This window comes from Pieris brassicae, chromosome 3 (assembly GCF_905147105.1).
Source record: "Pieris brassicae chromosome 3, ilPieBrab1.1, whole genome shotgun sequence".
NCBI lineage: Eukaryota > Metazoa > Arthropoda > Insecta > Lepidoptera > Pieridae > Pieris > Pieris brassicae.
The window spans coordinates 17390630-17409313 of NC_059667.1; the positions used below are offsets into that span (position 1 = coordinate 17390630).

Below are 18684 nucleotides of genomic sequence, written 5' to 3' on the forward strand. Positions count from 1 at the left end.
GCATAAATCATTCCTCCATCGTGGAATTTGCAAATGCGTACCTTAGTACTAGGCCAACGTTCTTTTTATAATATAAACATTTTTTTTTAAATTGCTACTTGCTTAATGTTAAAGAATAATTTAGGTATATTGTCTGAATTATTTTACAGATTTCTGTGAGTTTAAAAGATTAATCTTGGTGAAATTTACTTTCAATGTACTTGAAAAATTTTATTAATTAGAGATAGCAGCGCAAACCACAAAAAACAATGAACATAGTGTAATCGATACATAGACAAAAAATATTTTAGCTTGCCAATTAAAATGTTTCTTACGAATTTAGAGTAATTTTCGCAAATATCTATTTTAAAGCTTATATATTGTTTTGTGACTACCGATTATAATCTGTCAACGGATTTGTTTATTAATTCGTTTAGTTTATCTATGGAGTACATGTCACAAGAAATAAGTAATATGTCAATAATTTCTAAAAGTCAAAACAATTTACAATATTTTGCAAAAGATGCATTTAACAAGTAAATGCAAGCTTTTAAAATAATTTAATAATAAATCGTTAGAACAATGTCAGGAGGTCTAATTGATAAAGTTTATATAGGTCTGGATAATGCACCGGCTGCATTTGATATAAAATCTCGTATTTTAGGACCCGTAAGTTCATTTCTGCGCCTTCACATTTATTAATGTTTATAGTTTGATTTACCAGCTTTTGATATTTTTTATAGAATGGGACAAATTTAGAATATATAAGATCTGAAACAGGAGTTGTAGCGGTTCTGAAAAGTGATAAATTTGAACCATTGCATCTGGCATTGCATCATACGCGATCTGAGGCTTTGGCGGCTGCACGATCTTTGGCACAGAATCTAATTGAAACTATACGAGCTGAACTGGCTCAGTGGAGTGCCGCACAAGCAGGAGGACCACCACCTGCGCTTAATGTACCGCCCCCTACCTTAACGACAACTGCTCCACCTCCTGTACCGCCGCCTGTTGCTTCTGTAGCACTATCGTCTACGTCAACTTTAAACACATCCACAAATCCGTCAGTCAATCCCCCTGTAGTGAGTGTTGCCCCTGCATCAACTCCATTAATGACAGTTCGGCCACCTACAGTGTTACAGCTTCTTCCCCAGCAACAATATGTTCTCAATCAGGAAAATGGTCAACTAATACCAATAGTACAACCAGGTGTTCAAGTATCTAACACAAACTTTACATCATTACCAATTGCTCAGTCTTTAGGAGCTTTACAGCAGCATAATTTTGGTCAAACACAGCTTGTTGATATATCGAATGTACAGCCAGTTAATGTAACACAGTTACGTTTGAGTGGAGTACCATCATCAATGTCAATGATATTGCCAAATGGCTTATCATTCCCACAAGCTCAATTTAATGGGGCTGATACAACTGTTTGTTCAGCGACAGCTACTCCAGTTGTTTGTGCTGCTCAAAGCACCAGTTCTTCTCAAAAAATATTCTACAGTACTGATAAAGGTGATAAAGATATAAGATACCATTTACAAGGATCAGATATGCAATGGACAGTACCAGGTTCACAGACGATGATAATACCATATCAACAGTTTCAAGATCTTACAGCTAATCAAACTGGGTTAACGAATCTGCAACCTCAGCAGTTTGTGTCTGTAAGTGTACTTTAACAAACATACATTGCATATTTTATTTACTATTCGTATAAAGATTATTAGTATTTCATAATTCAACAAAGGCACTCCTTTGTCACTACATTTTTAAATTTAATATAAACTTAATTGCCACATTTCAATTTGCAGATTGCTCCTGCTAACAGTTTCCAGCAAACATTACCCTTGTCTGCTGCTCAGTTTCAGCAATTACAAGCATCTGGTACCATAATGCAGCTGAACCAAAAGGTATAGTTGTCCTTTTGTTTTTATGACAATAGGTATTTTATTGTTATTTTTATACTGAATTAAGCAAAAATATTGTTTCTTTCAAAAAATAAGTAAGAAAATATGATTTGATCCAAAGTCGTTTTGTAGGTGTTGTTTAACTATGAGACTAAATACAATGCCAGATAATGCATAAAATTAAAATCACAGCTTGAAGTTTTAAAAAATAATCCCACCTAAAAAGTCCATAAATTTATTTGTTTGCTAACTTTTATTAAACAAATGTGTTTTTCAACAGCCCTTAGCAAGCAGTGCTCCTCTTATAAACATAATATCAACAGGACAAGCATCATCACCTCAAATAATATCAGTGAGCAAATGCAATATTTTTATTGATATTAGCATTTCCACAAACTAATTTTCTTTTAACCTTGCTTGAATTAATTTTCTGTTTAACTAATTTTGTTGTTTTTATTTCATCGCAGAGGAGATCTGATATAGCCATTGTTACTTGTGAAATATAATTATTTATTGGTGGACAAGATTGATAAAGATTAAAAATTTAATAGGTATTTTATTGATATAGATCAAATGCAAGTCATCTCATGGTAAAACGTGTTTATGTCTTATGTGAACTATATTTTTTTTAATTTAATTTATTTTTTTATGACTTACTACACATTTTAAAGCAATTTTATATATTGTGCTCCTCGCATAATTTAGTTCCAAGTTTGCTTTTTAATTCTATAAACTCGCAATTTGCAAATGTAATGTTCCTTGCATTATTATTACTTCTTTCCCACACTTTGGTTGTCCGGGTTTCAATTCTTATTCTGACCTATGATTTTAGAATCATTCTCATTCATCATTCATAAGTGTACATCGGGTTACTAATATGAACAAATTACATTTTATTATTAATAATTTTTGATGCATGACTTTATAATTGAGTCTGTGGTTTTAAATTTACTGTGATATTTAAATTTCAGACATCATCCAGTAAAGGCATTTCACAAGAGTCTCGAGGTCAGAAAAGATTGTCTGATGGAACTCCAAGCCAATTGCAGCTTCGTCCCATTGCTCCTGCTGGGTAAGATTTAACATACTGTCTTTTTTGTATACTAATAACAGGTTAACATCCCTTAGAATCTTCTTACATCAATGGCTACAGCAAAAATATAGCTGTCCTTTCAAAATTCTTGACAAGCCCTTTGATCGCAATATGCATGCAATACATTTACATACAGGAAATAAAATGTACAGGTCGGCTTCAAAAATATTGTAAAACTTTAAAATAGATAATTGTTTGATGAATGAATATGTAAATAGTACTTAAAATTTAACTTCAGCATCACATAAAGATCAGGGAGGAAATCGGAATGAAGACTATGCGGGAACAGGTATAATTGGAGCCCTATGCGTCTACAGTCTCTCTGCCCTTGTTCGTGTCAAAATCTGTCTTACTAAAATCACTTATGTCTGTTGGATACATAATGTAATGTCCCACCTGCTTGCTTGTCTGTAGCCAATAATTACTTAAATTATATGAATTTTTCTAATACACAGTAATAATACTAAGGAGTTGTGTAAATGAGAAACTTCATACTTAAATAAATTCAGAATTTTTGCAATGTACTTTAGTTATATTAAATACTATATAACAAATGCCTAACCTCCAGTGAATGTTGTATATGTCTATTATTGACACAGGTCACATAGCCAGGACAAGTCCTCGTCGAGAGAGGGGCGATCCTGGACTCCAGTTGCAGGTACATTGAAGATTACAACAATACCACTGATAATAGATTAATTAATAATGCGTTATTATGTGAAAATATTCTTTGGATTTCTGAGAGTTGGTAGTGTAAGCGTAAGAAATGGCATTTGCGCAATTTAGCTCAGTTTATGAATATTATAATGCGATGCGTAAATTTAAATCAGAAGTTACCTTTTTGGCGTTGCAAAACCCTAATGCGTACGCTTGTAGAATATTTTGGTACATAGGTGATCCATTAACTGTCTACTAAACATACAATCTTTATCGACTATTTTTCTTCCAGATTTCTTACAATACAGTTTTTTTTGGCCTAGTAATACAGCTCTTTTTGATATTTCATAGAGTTGAAAAACTATAGACCTCTCCGGCGGTGTTTTTATTGACACATTTCCAGCAACAACAGACTAACTATATTTTTTGTGTATCTGTTGAATTTATTTAGATTTACAGATACAGAATACTGTGGAGAATATATTAAAAATAAGCGGCTGATGAGTTTGGAATTGGTGATTTAAGAGCGTAATTAATTATTAACATTTAGCATTAATTGTCTGTATCATCAAGGGACAACGGATATCCAGTTATTAAAGCTTTTAGTGTATAGGTTTTGAGTATTCTTGTTCGTTTTGTATATGGAGTTTAATTCCTCTATATCGGTAAGAGTACATTTTGGGTAAAAATAAGTTATGTTACATTGAATGCTATGTTAAGTTTTTTCCAACAAAACATCCACGATGTCATTCAGCGTAGCTTATGTGGAAAATCTTGTATTCCTTATAATAATGATAGGCAACTTTCCGATATTAATTGTTGTAAATTTAAAAATAGCGTAAACTATTATTCAAACATACGAACACAGCGTAGTATATTTGTACAGTGAATTGTGTTGAACTCAGGATGAAAACGGCGATCTACCAACTAGCAGCCTAGTAGTAATAGTAGAAGAGATTTGTTTTTTTTAATTAGACTTAATTTTAACTTTAACTAACTCACTGTTCCACATTTGGCGTAATTCAGAAATTGTTAAACATATACTCATGCGTAATGTTAATGAAGCGTCTTCAGTGAAATGATGATTTTTTCGTGGTGATCCTGGTTTGCGACGCTATTTGAAAGACTAATGAGCTATACGTTTTGTAACGCGTAATTTCCTATCGTTCATTTATTAGCTATCGATTATTTTAGTGTTAAATTATTGATGTTACAGGTCGTCAACTTCTTGACATTAGCAGTTGCAGATCATGTTGACGCAGCTTTAAATCTGTCATTAAACATATATTTTTAAGTCATCTTAGAGCTCCGCTGCTTAAACAGTGTGTTTCACTGCTAGACGAGAATTAAGAAAAGAAATCGACATTGAGATGCTGCGATGTGACGTGTCGCAGACCTAATTACATGCTACGCACTAATGAGCCATTTTCCATACCATAGATACTATATGAAACCAGCTGCCCACTGAGTATTTCCGAACCAATTCGACATAGGGTCCTTCAAGAAAAGAGCGTACCAATTCTAAAAGGCCGGCAGTGCGAGTCTCCATGGGCGGCGCTTAACAATTTTCACTTAACATCAGATGAGCTTCCTGCCCTTTTGCCTCCTGTAAAATAAAAAAAAATATATAATAATAGACAGTTCAAGTGGCCTAAAGATCTCTGCATTCGTCTCATAGTATTTTCTTGTTTCCAGTGTTAGCCAGGCATATGTATTTTGTATTGCAGTAATGGCAGTTCCGCATTGTCAACTAAGAGTGGCTAATATATTATTAAAGCGTGCTTGTGCGTCAGCGTAGATATTTGCCAGTTTATAATTTTTATAACATAAAATTATGTGTCATAACTGTTAAAGCGTATGGTAACTCGATAAAGAAACTTGTAAATATTTATAAAAGTTTCGCAATACATAATAGCTGTAATCAGTAACATTTCCTCAGCTAAAGACAACACGGTGGTCAGCATGGGAATGAAAATTAACCCTCCCCACGGGACTATTATACATGTTTCTTCAGGGCAGCAGACAAAGTAAGATGTTTTATTTTACTTTCTCTATTCGCTATAAATTATCGTTGCCGTTTAAGTCTGGTGAGATTAGTTTGACCCACTGCACTTTAAGGAATTGAAGGTAATGGAATGCCATTACACTCGTATAAAAATAATCATTTTTATTTTTACAGCAGACATTACAGATATAATTTTCTTATTTACAGTGTATCAGCTTCAAGTATGACTCAAGACGGAATGTACATAAAACAGATTGACAGAAACTCTATACACATACAAGCCAGCAAAGAGAGTAAACATGAAATAACAGCAAATAAAGTGCAGAATACAGCACAAAACGTTCAAATGATAACCGTACCACAAGGTATGACGGTTCTTCAAAATCCGATAAACATCAGTCAAATGCCAACAATGCTGGGACAACCGAATAGCCAAGTTTACATGATACCAACAAACGCCCAAAATTTGGTACAAAACGGTTTACCGCCTGGTCTTTTCGGCCAACAGGTCCTCCAATCGGGTCAAAACGTTACTGTTGTGCAACCAAATCAATTGGGCATGCCTGGAGGTGTTCAATACAATATGCCTATAATGCCGATGAACATGCCACCGAATTCGCAGTTTATGCCTGCGGGTATAAATCTTAATGCCCAACTATCTGCTCAGCAATTAAATGCAGCGCTAGCAGGACAACACTTAACGAACCCTAACTTAAATGTATCTGGTACCATACCAATTATACAGACAGCTCAACCTACCTCATCTCCACTTCCAAATAACCAGGCGATACCAGTATCTCAGACCCAACAGATCCAACAAATGCTTCCGCAGAACTCTACATTTATAACACCAACTTCGCAATATCCTGGTCTTCCTCCACATTACATTATGCAAGGAAATTCTGGGGCGATAACAATGCCTTCAAACCCGAACGTACAGTACACAATACCCCCAAATCAAGAACCACCCGCTGCACCTGCTAACGCGAATGGTCAATCGACATCGACGGATACCACAGACTCGAGTATTTCAAATAGTCAAAACTATATTTCCTCGTCCCAGGAAGGATATGCTCCACCCGCACAGAATCAAACACAAACATTTACCTCAGACGGTTCAACTACACCTACGGCATCTTTCACTTCGACGAACTCCAGCGTTCCTCAGCAAACATATACAAATGGCTCGACAAACCAGAATTATAATGGCAACCAAACAACCACACAACCACAACCGCCCCCAAGCTATCCCACAAATGGGACCCAAGCAAACGCGTCATATCAAGGAACTACACCAATCTCTCAAAACACAACTCAAACCAACTTTTCACCATCAACTACTCCTGTACCAAATCAGAATTATCCAGCACCGAGCATTCCTAACATCGCGTATCCTCCTAACCAAAATCCTTACCCAAATGCGACGGGACAAAATTTGGCAGCGTATGCGGGAAATCAATATCAATACACGAGTAGACCCTGGTTTAGACCCAGATATGGGTCTCCGCAGAGTTCTCCATATGGAGCTGGAGCTGTTCCGCCTCCAAACGGCCCACCAATGCCGGTTCCACCGCCCCCGAATAACTATAACTACTGGCAGGACAGTTGAGATTTAGATTCAGCGGACATCATTCCGGATTCATAGCAATTACCGCAACCCGACAATATGTTAATAGGCTCCAATGATCTAGTCTACTTGGGCCCGATGCCTAATATAACCCATCCTCTAGATGGACTGTACTATAACGAACGGGATCCTAATAGCTATTCCTCTTCGAGTCAAATGCATTTTGTAGGGTGAATACAAACTATTAAGTGGAAGTAGCGAAAGTTGTGCCTCCTACGTCAATATATCGTGTCAAGATATACAGAGACTGCTTTAATAAAATTAGATTAAATTACATTTAAAAAATGTATAGATGTATTTGTATTGAAAAAATATATTATACTAATTATAATATAATGCGTCTTTTTATTTTAAATTTGAACACGGAAACCAAAAAAACAAAACACAGTGGTTTATTGTTAATGATTTTTTGTGTCACTAAATTAGTCAAAGTCAAGAAGGAAAAATGAATTCTGAGAATCGTTATCCAGTAACTGCATCACTCTTTATGTTGCGTGAAATAAAACAACGCCAAGAAAAAGTAAATCGTGGTTACCAGCTTTTAAAGAGGAAGGCCGAGGCACTGCGTCTTCGTGGTCGGCAGGCGACTGCAGCGTTAGCAACCGTTCAGGCCTTAGTAGGACATTCTTTGAAAGAAGCTTACATATCATTAGCAGGGATAAAATTTACCAACGGGGAATCTAATGCTTTAGTGTTAGAAAATGTGGGGCAGGTATGTTCTGTTTATTGTACCGTGTTAGGGACTAGGACCAGGCGTTCAAGTATTACGTGCCAATCACAGATTAGGGTAAAAAACCGCCTTCACCGGGGAAGGCGAGGACCTTTACTTCGCACTTCACTCACTCCAGCTTCCGTCCTGCCCTTCAGGCGATTGACAACTCCGCGACGGCCCAAGCCGAGATTCGAGCCTCACAGGAGACGCCCTTGCGCTAGCCGCGGGATAAAACGCCATTCTGGCTGAGCTACGCTCGCCAAAACAGCCCGAGCTAAGCTGTAAAGACCCTTAAGGCCAACAGCGAGATTCCATTAAAAAAAAATCAAGTATTACGTCTGTACCCAATAGTGAAACGTTTCGTGACCACCCAGTGGCACTTTATACCTAAGTTACCATTATATGGTGTAAAGTACCAGAAAGTCGAAAATAATATTAACAATAACGTGTTATTCAATACCCGCCTCGCATCGTAACGCTTGAAAAGAGAAACCCCCTCCTCCCAAAATTCGTACGAACGTTAGTTGAACGCCCTAATAGTTCAAGTTTCAACCTGATCTTCAATATCATCAAATATTTTTAAAATATGGAATGAAGAATTTACTTACAATTTTGGCCTTTTAAATGTAAGATCCGAGTTTTACTTCAACGCTACAGTTTCAAATCGCTGAAAATGTTTCAATTTTATGTCATAACTTCATTAAATGCTATTATAAATTTAGGCGCAAATCCGTGTACAGCGTACCTCGGAAAATATATCAGGAGTCCCAACGGTTTCATTGCAACCCATTGAAGATTTCACTGCTGGAGATTCTTTCCGATACGCAGGATTAGGAGCTGGAGGCCATCGCACTAGTGAGACTAAACGAGCGTTCAGAGAAGTCATAAGGATCCTTATAAAATTCGCTTCGTTGAGAAACATTTGCCTTTTGTTGGATGAAGCTGTAAGAACGACCCTCAGGTTAGGTACAAAGTGCAGTACTGTTTCTATAATGATTGGACGCTTAAGTTCACGTGGCACCCACTTTCTAGTTCTCTACATCTCTATCTAGCTTTTTTATCTTATCTATTTGAAGCAAGTGCTTCAATGTTGTTATGTTACTTACTCCAAGGCTTGCAGTAATCGCAGCCGGAAATTGAATTGGATCCGCTTTCACAAGTCTCCGTCTTTGTAGGCATAGGTTACAAGCCATTCGCAAAGCTCGCGATTGCATTTTTCAATTAAAAATTTCCAGATTTGAAACGATTGAACCAATAGAAGACCGTGTTTACTACGTGTAGGAACTCATTCGAAATTTGTTCCTACGTTTTCTGTTATGGCCCCAAAAACTTCCACTAATTTAACCATATAAAAACAAATAATTGAATTTGAAATTTAATTTGAAATTTCGCTTGTTCTTCAATGTCCTATACATGCATGCATGCAAGTAAAGACCTATTCTATATAATATAATATATTTTTATATAATATTTCAGAAAGGTGAATGGAATAGAAAAAGTTATCCTGCCTAAACTTCGTAATACTGAAATTTATATTTTGACTGAAATGGATGAAAGGGTATGCCTAAAATCCTTGAAACCTCGTAAGTAGTAGAGTAGGTGCCCGTAAAGCTATCGCAACAGTGGTAGATATTAGGTTAAATAAATAATTCAATATAATTTCCCACAATCATGTTGGACAAAACAAATTTCAAAAAATACTATAAAATAGTGAGAACTTTAAGAGATATGACGATTTTTTTATTAGGAACGTGAAGAATATCATCGTTTAAAAATGGTTAAGGCTAAGAAAAACTTTGGACGTCTTCTGCCCAATCGCACCGAGAGGAAAAAGTGTGGCGATAACGACATTCCTGTTGGTATGGTGCTGATCTATATTTCAATCTATTTAGTCGGTTGAATTTAATCCCGCTGGAATTATAATCAAAACAAATTCATTGCTGTAACGATTACGCGATATTTTTTCATTTACAGAAGTTTTACCTTCCAAATCGCAAACCAATTCTATCGAAATTTTAGAAGTAAAGCCTGTGGGAGTAGTTTCCACTGCATCTGTGTCAGCAGGAGATTTTAAACCAGTTTGCCTTCCACATTACTGGGACGATGAGGACTTATTATTTTAATCGGTTTATTCGTTTTGTTTAAATATTGAAACTGTTTACGGTAACGATACAAAAACCTGTAGTGTTTAGCTATATTATTAAATTTTACGGCTGTTGTAAGTAAAAGTATGATTTAGATTTAAATTTAATTATAATTGGTTTTGAAATAAAAGAATTTGCTAATATTATTAAGTACTTTTAATCATTCCAATTACAAGACCCAGCCATTGTCTAGTCTCTCCTCCATTGGTTTTGTAAAGTACTGGCATCTACGAAACTTCTCCAGAATTTCGCCCTGATAACGAGTCAAATGAGATTAGTTAGCTAAATCATACTACCTACGTATTATTAAATATTCAAAGTATGGGAATGTAGTTTGTAGCCCTTGAGCAATTGTATATATAAATAACTTACTGGTCCTGTCTTTTTAACGCTTTCGCTATAATAAGTTATAGCGCTGGAACCCGTGCCGTATAATGGATATTTCAGATGCATCTGTAATTTACAAATGAGAAACTTCTTTGTATTTTAAGGTTGAGATTCAGAAAGAAAACTTAGCGTAAACTATGACTGCAGTATGTCAAAATCAATTTTGGCTCACAACAATCCGGCTTAGCGCTAAGTCTCGTTTCTGTTACACATATAATACACACTGTATTACATTTTTATCCGCAGTAATTTCCAGGTTTCGTGGTTCAAACTGCTCTTTGATAAAGTTAGACTCGTACTCGGTGCAATAATCGGCGACAGGCTGGGAGGTGGCAAGCTCTTCAATTACTTCATCTAACATTTGCTCCCAAAAGAAATCCTTTAACATTCGCTTACGAATACCTTTAAATAATAAAGTTTACTAATTAACAAATTAGAGGCGCCAGTCTTAGACGTAAATAGAGATAGGGTAAATAGGGATAGGGGTAATTGTGCTCACTCCAAAACTTTGGAATAACTCCAAATATGCAAATAGGCTTAGAAATTATATCTTCTTCTCAGGCTTGTTCTGCATATTAATTATATATATATATAAATACTTGTGCAGACTTTATGTACCTTCTCCTTTGGGTGGTTTCTTTGGAACACAAAAGCTGTCACGCATTTCACTGCCCGATTTCGGAACTCCTCGACCATCCTGTAATATCCAGGGTCGGCTAAAATTTTTTCCCTTCCCATAGGCTGAAGGCTCAGGAGGCACTTTTGGGTGTAATTTAATTCTTTCTAGTGGTCTTAGTTTTATTTCAGTTTCTTCATCTGGTGGGTCAGGTAAATTTGCTTGAATTTCTTCGTTGATTGATTCCATTATTAATAATCAAATAAGTACTTCACAGGATATTCAAAAGTCAAGTTGTTTAATTCGTTGTCTAGGAAATAAAATGTACCGTGTTTAGGCTAATTTAAAAGCATGATAGTCTGCAGTGTGCGCTATATCTGTAATTTAATGACAGAGTGTTCGAGATGTATTAGTCACTGTCAAAGAATTCCGAATTCCGAATAGGGTTTTTGTTTTACAAAAATTAAAGCCGTAAAATGGCTGAGGCTTGTCAAATAGTTCGAAAACAAGATTTACCTCCTCCTGGGGGATACAAACCTATTCCATTTAAAAGGATTCCCGCAAAATCATATTTTAGTGGTAAGTTACACCTGTAAGACTGCCTTTATGAAAGTCCAATATTATGTAACCGTTTGAGGTTATTTTACAAATATTTACCAACAAAAATCTCGGTATTTCCCTATCCTAGCTATAAAAGTACTTGCTAGTAATATCATCAAACAATTAAATATTCAGAATAAAGACAATTTTTAAGGCTGAATCAAACAGACTTAATCCAACTTACTCAATTTTATAATGTAATTTTTTTTAGGTTTTACATGGATTGCTGGTTACATTGGTATGACCACTGTGTCTGCTTATCTTTATTATTTAAATTGCAAACAGGTTACAAAAGCTAATATCGAAATGAGATCTGCAAAGATGGCAATATACCCAATGTTGCTAGCAGAAAGAGACCGCGAGTACATGAAGCAATTGCGTAGAAACCGTGATGCTGAAGCAGAGCTTATGCGGGATGTCCCTGGATGGGAGGTAAAATGCTATTTTGTTAGAAAGCTATGTTTAATTCAAAACTTATAATATATTTTTTATAAATGTATTAAGAATATCTGTTAAAGATAGTTTATTTCTCAGGTTGGAACTTACTATGGAGAGCGCGTGTATAAGTTAGTGCCACCAGATGCACTAGTTGAGCCAATATTCCATGAATTCTATGCTCACTCTGACCCATCTGACTGGGTTAAAAGAACTGAATTGAAGCTGCGGTCCTAAATCTGTGAGTAATCTTTTGAACTGTAAGCAAGAACTTTGCTATATATCATACAGTTTATCAACATCTGTATATTTATTGTAGTTAATTAATAAAGATAATGTTGAAACATTGAAATATTTTTATTATGTCTAATAACTTATTCTTAAACATTTTGTTAGTAGGTAATAAGAAACAATAATATATTATTTATCTTTTATTTGAAAACAAAATAATAGTAACAAAAAATATAATAATAACTTATCTATTCCATTCAGCATACATAGGGGAAGAACAAATATTGTAGTCCTTACATTGTAAAAAATAACTACAATGTCTTTATTATATCAAAATGCACAGGGTAATGTGTCCTTAATTTTATTTGAAAATAAGTCACTAGGTTTATTTTCTTTGTGTGTAATCCTTGTAACTACTGAGACTGGACTTATTAGTCCAAACAAATACCCCCAATACTGTTTTATCCAATGGGATAAAACACTACTGAAGTTTTACTAAACCATAATAAAATGTGATAGTAACTTATTTTCATGAAAACTAGATTACAGACACCTATAGCTTATTTTACTTAATTTTATTTCTACATGTAAATACAATAATTTAGGTAATACATTGTTGTTAGGTATACACAGTTCTGTTAAAGTAAACAAAATATTATGCTGTAGTAAACTTAAAAACCCAGTTTTTATTTTAAAAATACAACTTACTGGTAAAATCTTAGGTCAGGTAGACAAAGTCTTAAACTATTAAACCTTACTCATGTTTTTAGCAATTAAATAAAATATGTATATACAAATCAAAAGAAATTAATTTACAGCATTTATTGAATTTTAATAAATAGTCTATTTTATATTGAAAATAATGCTATAGGACTGTTGAAAAATATTTTTAATACAAATGATATAATACATATAATAATACATTTCAATAGTTGGAAATCACAATAGTGTCATTTTTTAATTAGAATTAGAGGAATTCTTCAATTAGGATGTTTCCATAATAAATTTAAACCAATAGTTTTACCTATTGTATGGTTAGAATAATTAATATGCTATATATATGCATATTAACATGACATTTCCTGTGTTAGATCTTAAAAACAAAGTTTGAACTTCTTTATTTTTATTATTTGATTTTGCTGTTAAACTATAGTGCCTGTGCCCATCAAAACATATACTTACCTCTTTGTTGACTATAACAGAGCACTTATTTTTACTTACATTTTTTAATTATGATTTTTGGTTTAAGCTTGACTGTACGTAGTTTATGCATATGTTTCATAACAAAGAACATACCGGGAAAGGCTAATATCAGAAGGTATACCCTGAGAAAGTTAGGCAAATGGAATGCAAAGTTCCACTCATTGGGCAGAGAGATAGTGAACTTACCACTTTCTTCAAAGTAGGGGATATTTCTGAGTATAACAATTGCCTCACAGAGGATTCCCAAGGGATAGAGTGGGATCCACAAGGTATAACGAAGCCAGGTTAGGAGATAAATCTCTTTTCTGTAAAGTTGTGCTATGTAAAAGGGATATCTGAAAGAACATATAAATACTTATTTAATGGCATTAAAGTAATATTTTAGGAAAACCCTCCATAAATACTACATATGTCCTATTAGTATTTAGCATACAAAAAGCATAGGAGGTACCCTAACATTTTTTTACCTTTTATGTGTAAGAAAAAGAATCTGACAGATACACTTTGTTTTGTTATTATTGTTTGTTAGAAGGTTAATACTAACATCAAAAAGATATATTTATATATTAGGTCCTTACTTATGAAATAGGTGTTATGTATGGGAGGAACAAAAAGTTTTTTTTAATATAAAATTTATTAAATTAATCAAAGTATGTACCATTGCTATCTATGCACTTTTAACATCTTAAAGGTAGTTCATTGATTCCGTTACTACAAAAAACATTCAGATGGGAATCAATAGGTCCGGTGAGTGTTGATGTCTTTTTTTTTATGGCCCAACGGTTTGTGCATTGTGGCCCAGGGTAAAAACAGGGAAACGGGTAAAAGTGTGGATGTCTTAGACATTCTAAGTGAAGCTCCTGTAATTTGGTAGCTGTCTGGTTTTAGCGTTGCCGTGAAGCAGGATAGCCTAGAGCGATTGACCAGCCTTGGTTGTTTAGCAGCTAGCTTTTCCATCATGGTTTGCAGTTTCTCACAATAGACATCTGCCGTAAGTCGTATGGCCAGATTTAAGAAAGTTATAGTGAACGACCCCGGTTCTTGTCCACCAAACGCTCACAAGTAATTTTTTCCGAGTCAAGCCTTCAATTCTTCGTTCTTCGAGCACTAGTGCCACGGTGGAACTCGTACTCGTAAATAAAAAAAAACGAGAAAATGAAATGAATCTTGATTTTCAAAAAAAAATGCACAAGTGTAAAAAGTTTGGAATTCCTAACCAAAGCGGCGATATTTGAGGTCAGTGACCAGTACGGCAAAACGCCAATTTCATATGTAAGGACCTAATATTAATAATATTGACATCTTGTCATCACGTATCCACCACATATCCTTTTTCATAAAACCGGAATTACATTACGACTAATAGACAACAGTTCCACAAGTAATTTAATATTATTTAAGCATGCGTTAAATTCATGAATGCAAATGAGTTTCGTGCCCTATCCGATTTTTTTGGTGAAATTAGTTCATGCAATTAATTTCACGGTGGAGATGCGACGTGAAACTATGTCGCGAAAACACCTATGCTGTGCGGCCGTGTGTATTTAGATGCCACTCAAAATACCACACTCAATTCCTATGATAAAGATTGCCAGTTGCTAAAAAACGCAACGTAATTTGAAGTTTAGACATATCTATCTTGTATAGATATTTTGGTAGACACTCTTCTCAGTAAAAAATAAAATTATCATCACTCTTCGAAAATAGTTTTTATTGCTCTCAGGATCTTCATCTGCTAATGCATACTAACTTCAGTGCACCCAAATGATTTCTTGTTAACCATCCTATAAATACCCTATTTTTTCCTTAGTAGTCCTTTATTTAAGTTAATAGATAAGCATATGTATAGCTACATTGAATATATAATAATATAGCTTTGATGCTGATGAGGTCATGGTAACTGCGATACTGGATAGATGGTGGATTTCACGTCACTAATTATTTTCGCATATATCGAAATTACTTTCGTGAAATTGGTTTCACATGCATGCTAATAATTTCGTAATGTAATTCCGGTTTTAACCATAATATAAATATGCGGCCATGGCAGAATAATTTTCCTTATTCTAATAAAATTTAACCATTTTAAAAAGGGTATTTTTTTAAAATTATCAACAAAGATTTTTTCATATTATTTTTTGTTTAGTCTTATATATAAATTCTATACATGTTAATTGTTTAAACGCATACACAGTATTGAATCGGAAGGTAATGTGTTCGATTATCAGCAACCTCGTATATGTAACCATTGGAAATGGAGGTAGAACTATGTCTACAGCATGCCGAATTACAGCTACGATCTTACAAATATTATTATTACATTACCTGACAACCTCAATCAGGGTCCAAATACCAAATAGGCAAAACACTACAGGTTTCGTCTGCATCCGTGGTTCCGAGTCTATCATTGCAAATAATACGAACGCCCGGCCACCCACTTGTAAGAATGCTACAAGGGGGCTTCCCTAAAAATCGTTAACTAGTTGTAATTGTGTCCACATTTATATAGTAATAAGTAGTTAAGTTAAGCTCATCACATACATAACTATTTTAAAGACAAAAAATACCTTAGTATATCGAAATAAGGGGTGCATAACTTCGAGGAACATCATTAATTGAAGGAACTTCATAGCCCCCCCTACATGCTCATAAGTGTCCACCATGGACGCATAGTCTAGTTTAACGAATCGCACTATCATTACGCATAGTACGTATGTGAAGCCGATAAATTGAAACAAGTTGTACAATATAAGGTATACCTTTTTCAGGTCTTCTGAAACATGGAAAATTCTATGTTCAAACTAAAACTGTACTCTATAATATATAAAACCTGGCTACTTCTAAATAAATAAATTTTACTTTAGTCAATCTAATCAATAACCTCCTTTCTTGTGTTTAAAGAGGGTGAGCTACGCCTACATGTTTACTTTCCTGCAATTTTTAAAGACAATATATTAAATTTATGAAATTAATTCTTACTTAATTCTTCTATCATTTTGCAGTTCAACACTTATTGACAGTCTGTATAATGAATTTGTTTCACAAAAATTTTTGAGTTACTAATAATACATCATTCATACTTAATATTGTTATCTAAGAGTTGATTATGATAAAGATAATTAGACTTTTTTCTGATAGACTAATTTGCAATGATTTGCAAAACCATTGTTAAAATAGGCAATATGAATGAATAAATTCTCTGCACAGTTAGTTTTGTGTAGTAATAATCAAAGTGTCCGTAAGTTATGATTTACAGACATTTCATGAAAGTAATTCAAGACAATCTAACAATTAGGAAATCCTAATTTACCTTTCCTGTATCCAAACTCTTCTTTATACAGTTTGTCATACATCCCCGGATAATCCTTCATAACATCTCGAGTTTCCTCTTCACTTCCTCCATCATCCTCGGTTTTCCATTGGTCAAAATTAATCTGAAAATTAGATAAGTCAATTTATTTGTGTTACATTATCCTTGCTTTTCTTAGACAAATTATATTAAAATTTTATTGTATGGGTGCACCATGACCAATTACAATTATAAACTATTTGTTTTTATCTAGTTTGATTGTTTAAATGTGTTTCTTTTTGCACTAGATGTGTATCAGAAATAAAGTGTAATAGATTTTGAAATTTAGTATAACATTATTATTTTTGTTTTGCACAGGAGGCAAACAAGCAATAAAGTGCTTACCGCTGCTCATGGACACTTACAACAGGTGGGTTGGAAGAGCATTGTCGGCTTAAAGGATAGTTAAGATAAGACATGCTCTTGTATTAAAAGCCCCTAAATCGTAACTGGTCGGAAATATGGGGAATCGCAGCTGGTTCCATAGAGGTGGTGCGCAGCAAAAGCATCTTTAAAGGCGTTCTATTGTGGAAGACGTCCAGATGGCAATGTGAAAAGGGTGGAATCCACTTTCTGTCCTGACATCCAATGATGTACCAATGTAAGTAATTATACCGCAGAGATTATTGGGAAAAATTCTTCATAAGACTCCCCATAATATATAAAGTTAAAAGGAATTCGGGAGACACTGCCTCTAGTGGGAACAGTAATCGCATGTTCGGCTTAATTTGCACTTTTGAGCAACCAGGCCCAGGGTGAAGCACTATTTTATTATATTAAAGACTAATTTAACATTCTCTTCAAGATGACTGAATGTTGTTTTGTATGAAATCTTGGAAACCCATGATGCATAGTGTATAGGTATAAAATAGCATAGTTACCTTAAGCCAGGCAGGCTTTTGTGGTTGGGCTGTTAACCTTGGCCACCAAGCTGCCTCATTTTTTTCTAAAACCACTTCAATACGATTTTCATATACCTTGACTGTTGTTTTTTGTTCATCTTTACTCTAAAATTAATAGTATGATTTGAACAACATACGGCTTCTTAAAGTAGTAAAAAGAAAATATATTAAAACGCAAATATTTTAGATGCTTCTTATCCAAATATACTTACTAATTTAATGGAAGCAAATAAATCCAAATTAAATACATAATTGGAAAATCCATGAGCACCAAAACCTTGGGCAGAGAATTTGATGTTATTTTCTATAACATCGATGTTAGGTTTTTCAGCGTTTCGCAAATCGATTTTTAACGAAATAATTTTCGACGTTTGCGCCCAATATACAAAGGGACTAAGTATTACCATTTTTGCTTCTATTTATTAATTATTCCTATAAAATTAAATGTATATTAACAATATAAATTTATTACACGTATAATCAATAGAATATTCAGGATAAAATATACGAGTCGGTACCTATAAACAAATCTCTCGGATCCAATCCCAATAAACCAAATACCAAACAAGAGATAATATGTTGGATTTGATTTTTCCGCAGTATTTTTCGAAGATTATATAGTATAGAAAAACAATCGAAGATTATAATAGAGAAGCCGATATGCTGTGGGCTCAAATTTGATGGCACGTCCTCTATAGTTCAGCCCCTAGACTAATATCTTATTTAATATATATATATATATATATAAATTTTGCACCCTAAAAAAGGTATATATAAAAATTAATTAACGTGGCCTAAAGTAATTTAAGATACGAACTCCAAAACAGCGTG

At 34.2% G+C, this 18684-nt stretch overlaps 5 protein-coding genes across 9 annotated transcripts; 3 read left to right on the forward strand and 2 right to left on the reverse strand.

Moving 5' to 3' along the window:
• The first annotated feature begins 482 nt into the window (after positions 1 to 482).
• Positions 483 to 7578, forward strand: LOC123707230 (dual specificity protein kinase splA-like). 3 transcript variants are annotated; one of them, XM_045657105.1, is made up of 8 exons: positions 483 to 648; positions 723 to 1649; positions 1797 to 1895; positions 2173 to 2244; positions 2864 to 2964; positions 3585 to 3643; positions 5582 to 5669; positions 5855 to 7578. In XM_045657105.1, the coding sequence occupies exons 1-8, from the start codon at positions 562 to 564 to the stop codon at positions 7254 to 7256; spliced, it is 2835 nt and encodes a 944-aa protein (XP_045513061.1). In that variant the 5' UTR covers positions 483 to 561; the 3' UTR covers positions 7257 to 7578. The 3 variants fall into 3 exon arrangements, with proteins under 3 accessions (XP_045513061.1, XP_045513062.1, XP_045513063.1); XM_045657106.1 differs by lacking the exon at positions 2173 to 2244 and having other exon boundaries at positions 5855 to 7577; XM_045657107.1 differs by lacking the exons at positions 3585 to 3643; positions 5855 to 7578 and having other exon boundaries at positions 5582 to 5660.
• Positions 7579 to 7677: 99 nt separating this feature from the next.
• On the forward strand, positions 7678 to 10270 carry LOC123707598 (V-type proton ATPase subunit D-like). The gene is made up of 5 exons (XM_045657780.1): positions 7678 to 7986; positions 8709 to 8947; positions 9463 to 9544; positions 9734 to 9845; positions 9961 to 10270. The coding sequence occupies exons 1-5, from the start codon at positions 7720 to 7722 to the stop codon at positions 10107 to 10109; spliced, it is 849 nt and encodes a 282-aa protein (XP_045513736.1). The 5' UTR covers positions 7678 to 7719; the 3' UTR covers positions 10110 to 10270.
• LOC123707599 lies at positions 10269 to 11450 on the reverse strand. The gene is made up of 4 exons (XM_045657782.1): positions 11136 to 11450; positions 10750 to 10919; positions 10503 to 10583; positions 10269 to 10383 (listed from the first exon to the last, which is right to left on the reverse strand). The coding sequence occupies exons 1-4, from the start codon at positions 11380 to 11382 to the stop codon at positions 10300 to 10302; spliced, it is 582 nt and encodes a 193-aa protein (XP_045513738.1). The 5' UTR covers positions 11383 to 11450; the 3' UTR covers positions 10269 to 10299.
• Positions 11451 to 11541: 91 nt separating this feature from the next.
• Positions 11542 to 12515, forward strand: LOC123707600 (NADH dehydrogenase [ubiquinone] 1 alpha subcomplex subunit 13). Its single transcript, XM_045657783.1, has 3 exons — positions 11542 to 11712; positions 11945 to 12165; positions 12268 to 12515. The coding sequence occupies exons 1-3, from the start codon at positions 11610 to 11612 to the stop codon at positions 12403 to 12405; spliced, it is 462 nt and encodes a 153-aa protein (XP_045513739.1). The 5' UTR covers positions 11542 to 11609; the 3' UTR covers positions 12406 to 12515.
• Positions 12516 to 12586: 71 nt separating this feature from the next.
• Positions 12587 to 18460, reverse strand: LOC123707418 (very-long-chain (3R)-3-hydroxyacyl-CoA dehydratase). 3 transcript variants are annotated; one of them, XM_045657445.1, is made up of 7 exons: positions 18372 to 18460; positions 18066 to 18285; positions 17833 to 17958; positions 16913 to 17036; positions 16170 to 16372; positions 15928 to 16067; positions 12587 to 13937 (listed from the first exon to the last, which is right to left on the reverse strand). In XM_045657445.1, exons 2-7 carry the CDS (start codon positions 18258 to 18260, stop codon positions 13613 to 13615), a joined length of 1113 nt encoding a protein of 370 aa, XP_045513401.1. In that variant the 5' UTR covers positions 18261 to 18285; positions 18372 to 18460; the 3' UTR covers positions 12587 to 13612. The 3 variants fall into 3 exon arrangements, with proteins under 3 accessions (XP_045513401.1, XP_045513402.1, XP_045513400.1); XM_045657446.1 differs by having other exon boundaries at positions 16362 to 16375; XM_045657444.1 differs by having other exon boundaries at positions 16170 to 16375.
• Between the last annotated feature and the right edge of the window lie 224 nt (positions 18461 to 18684).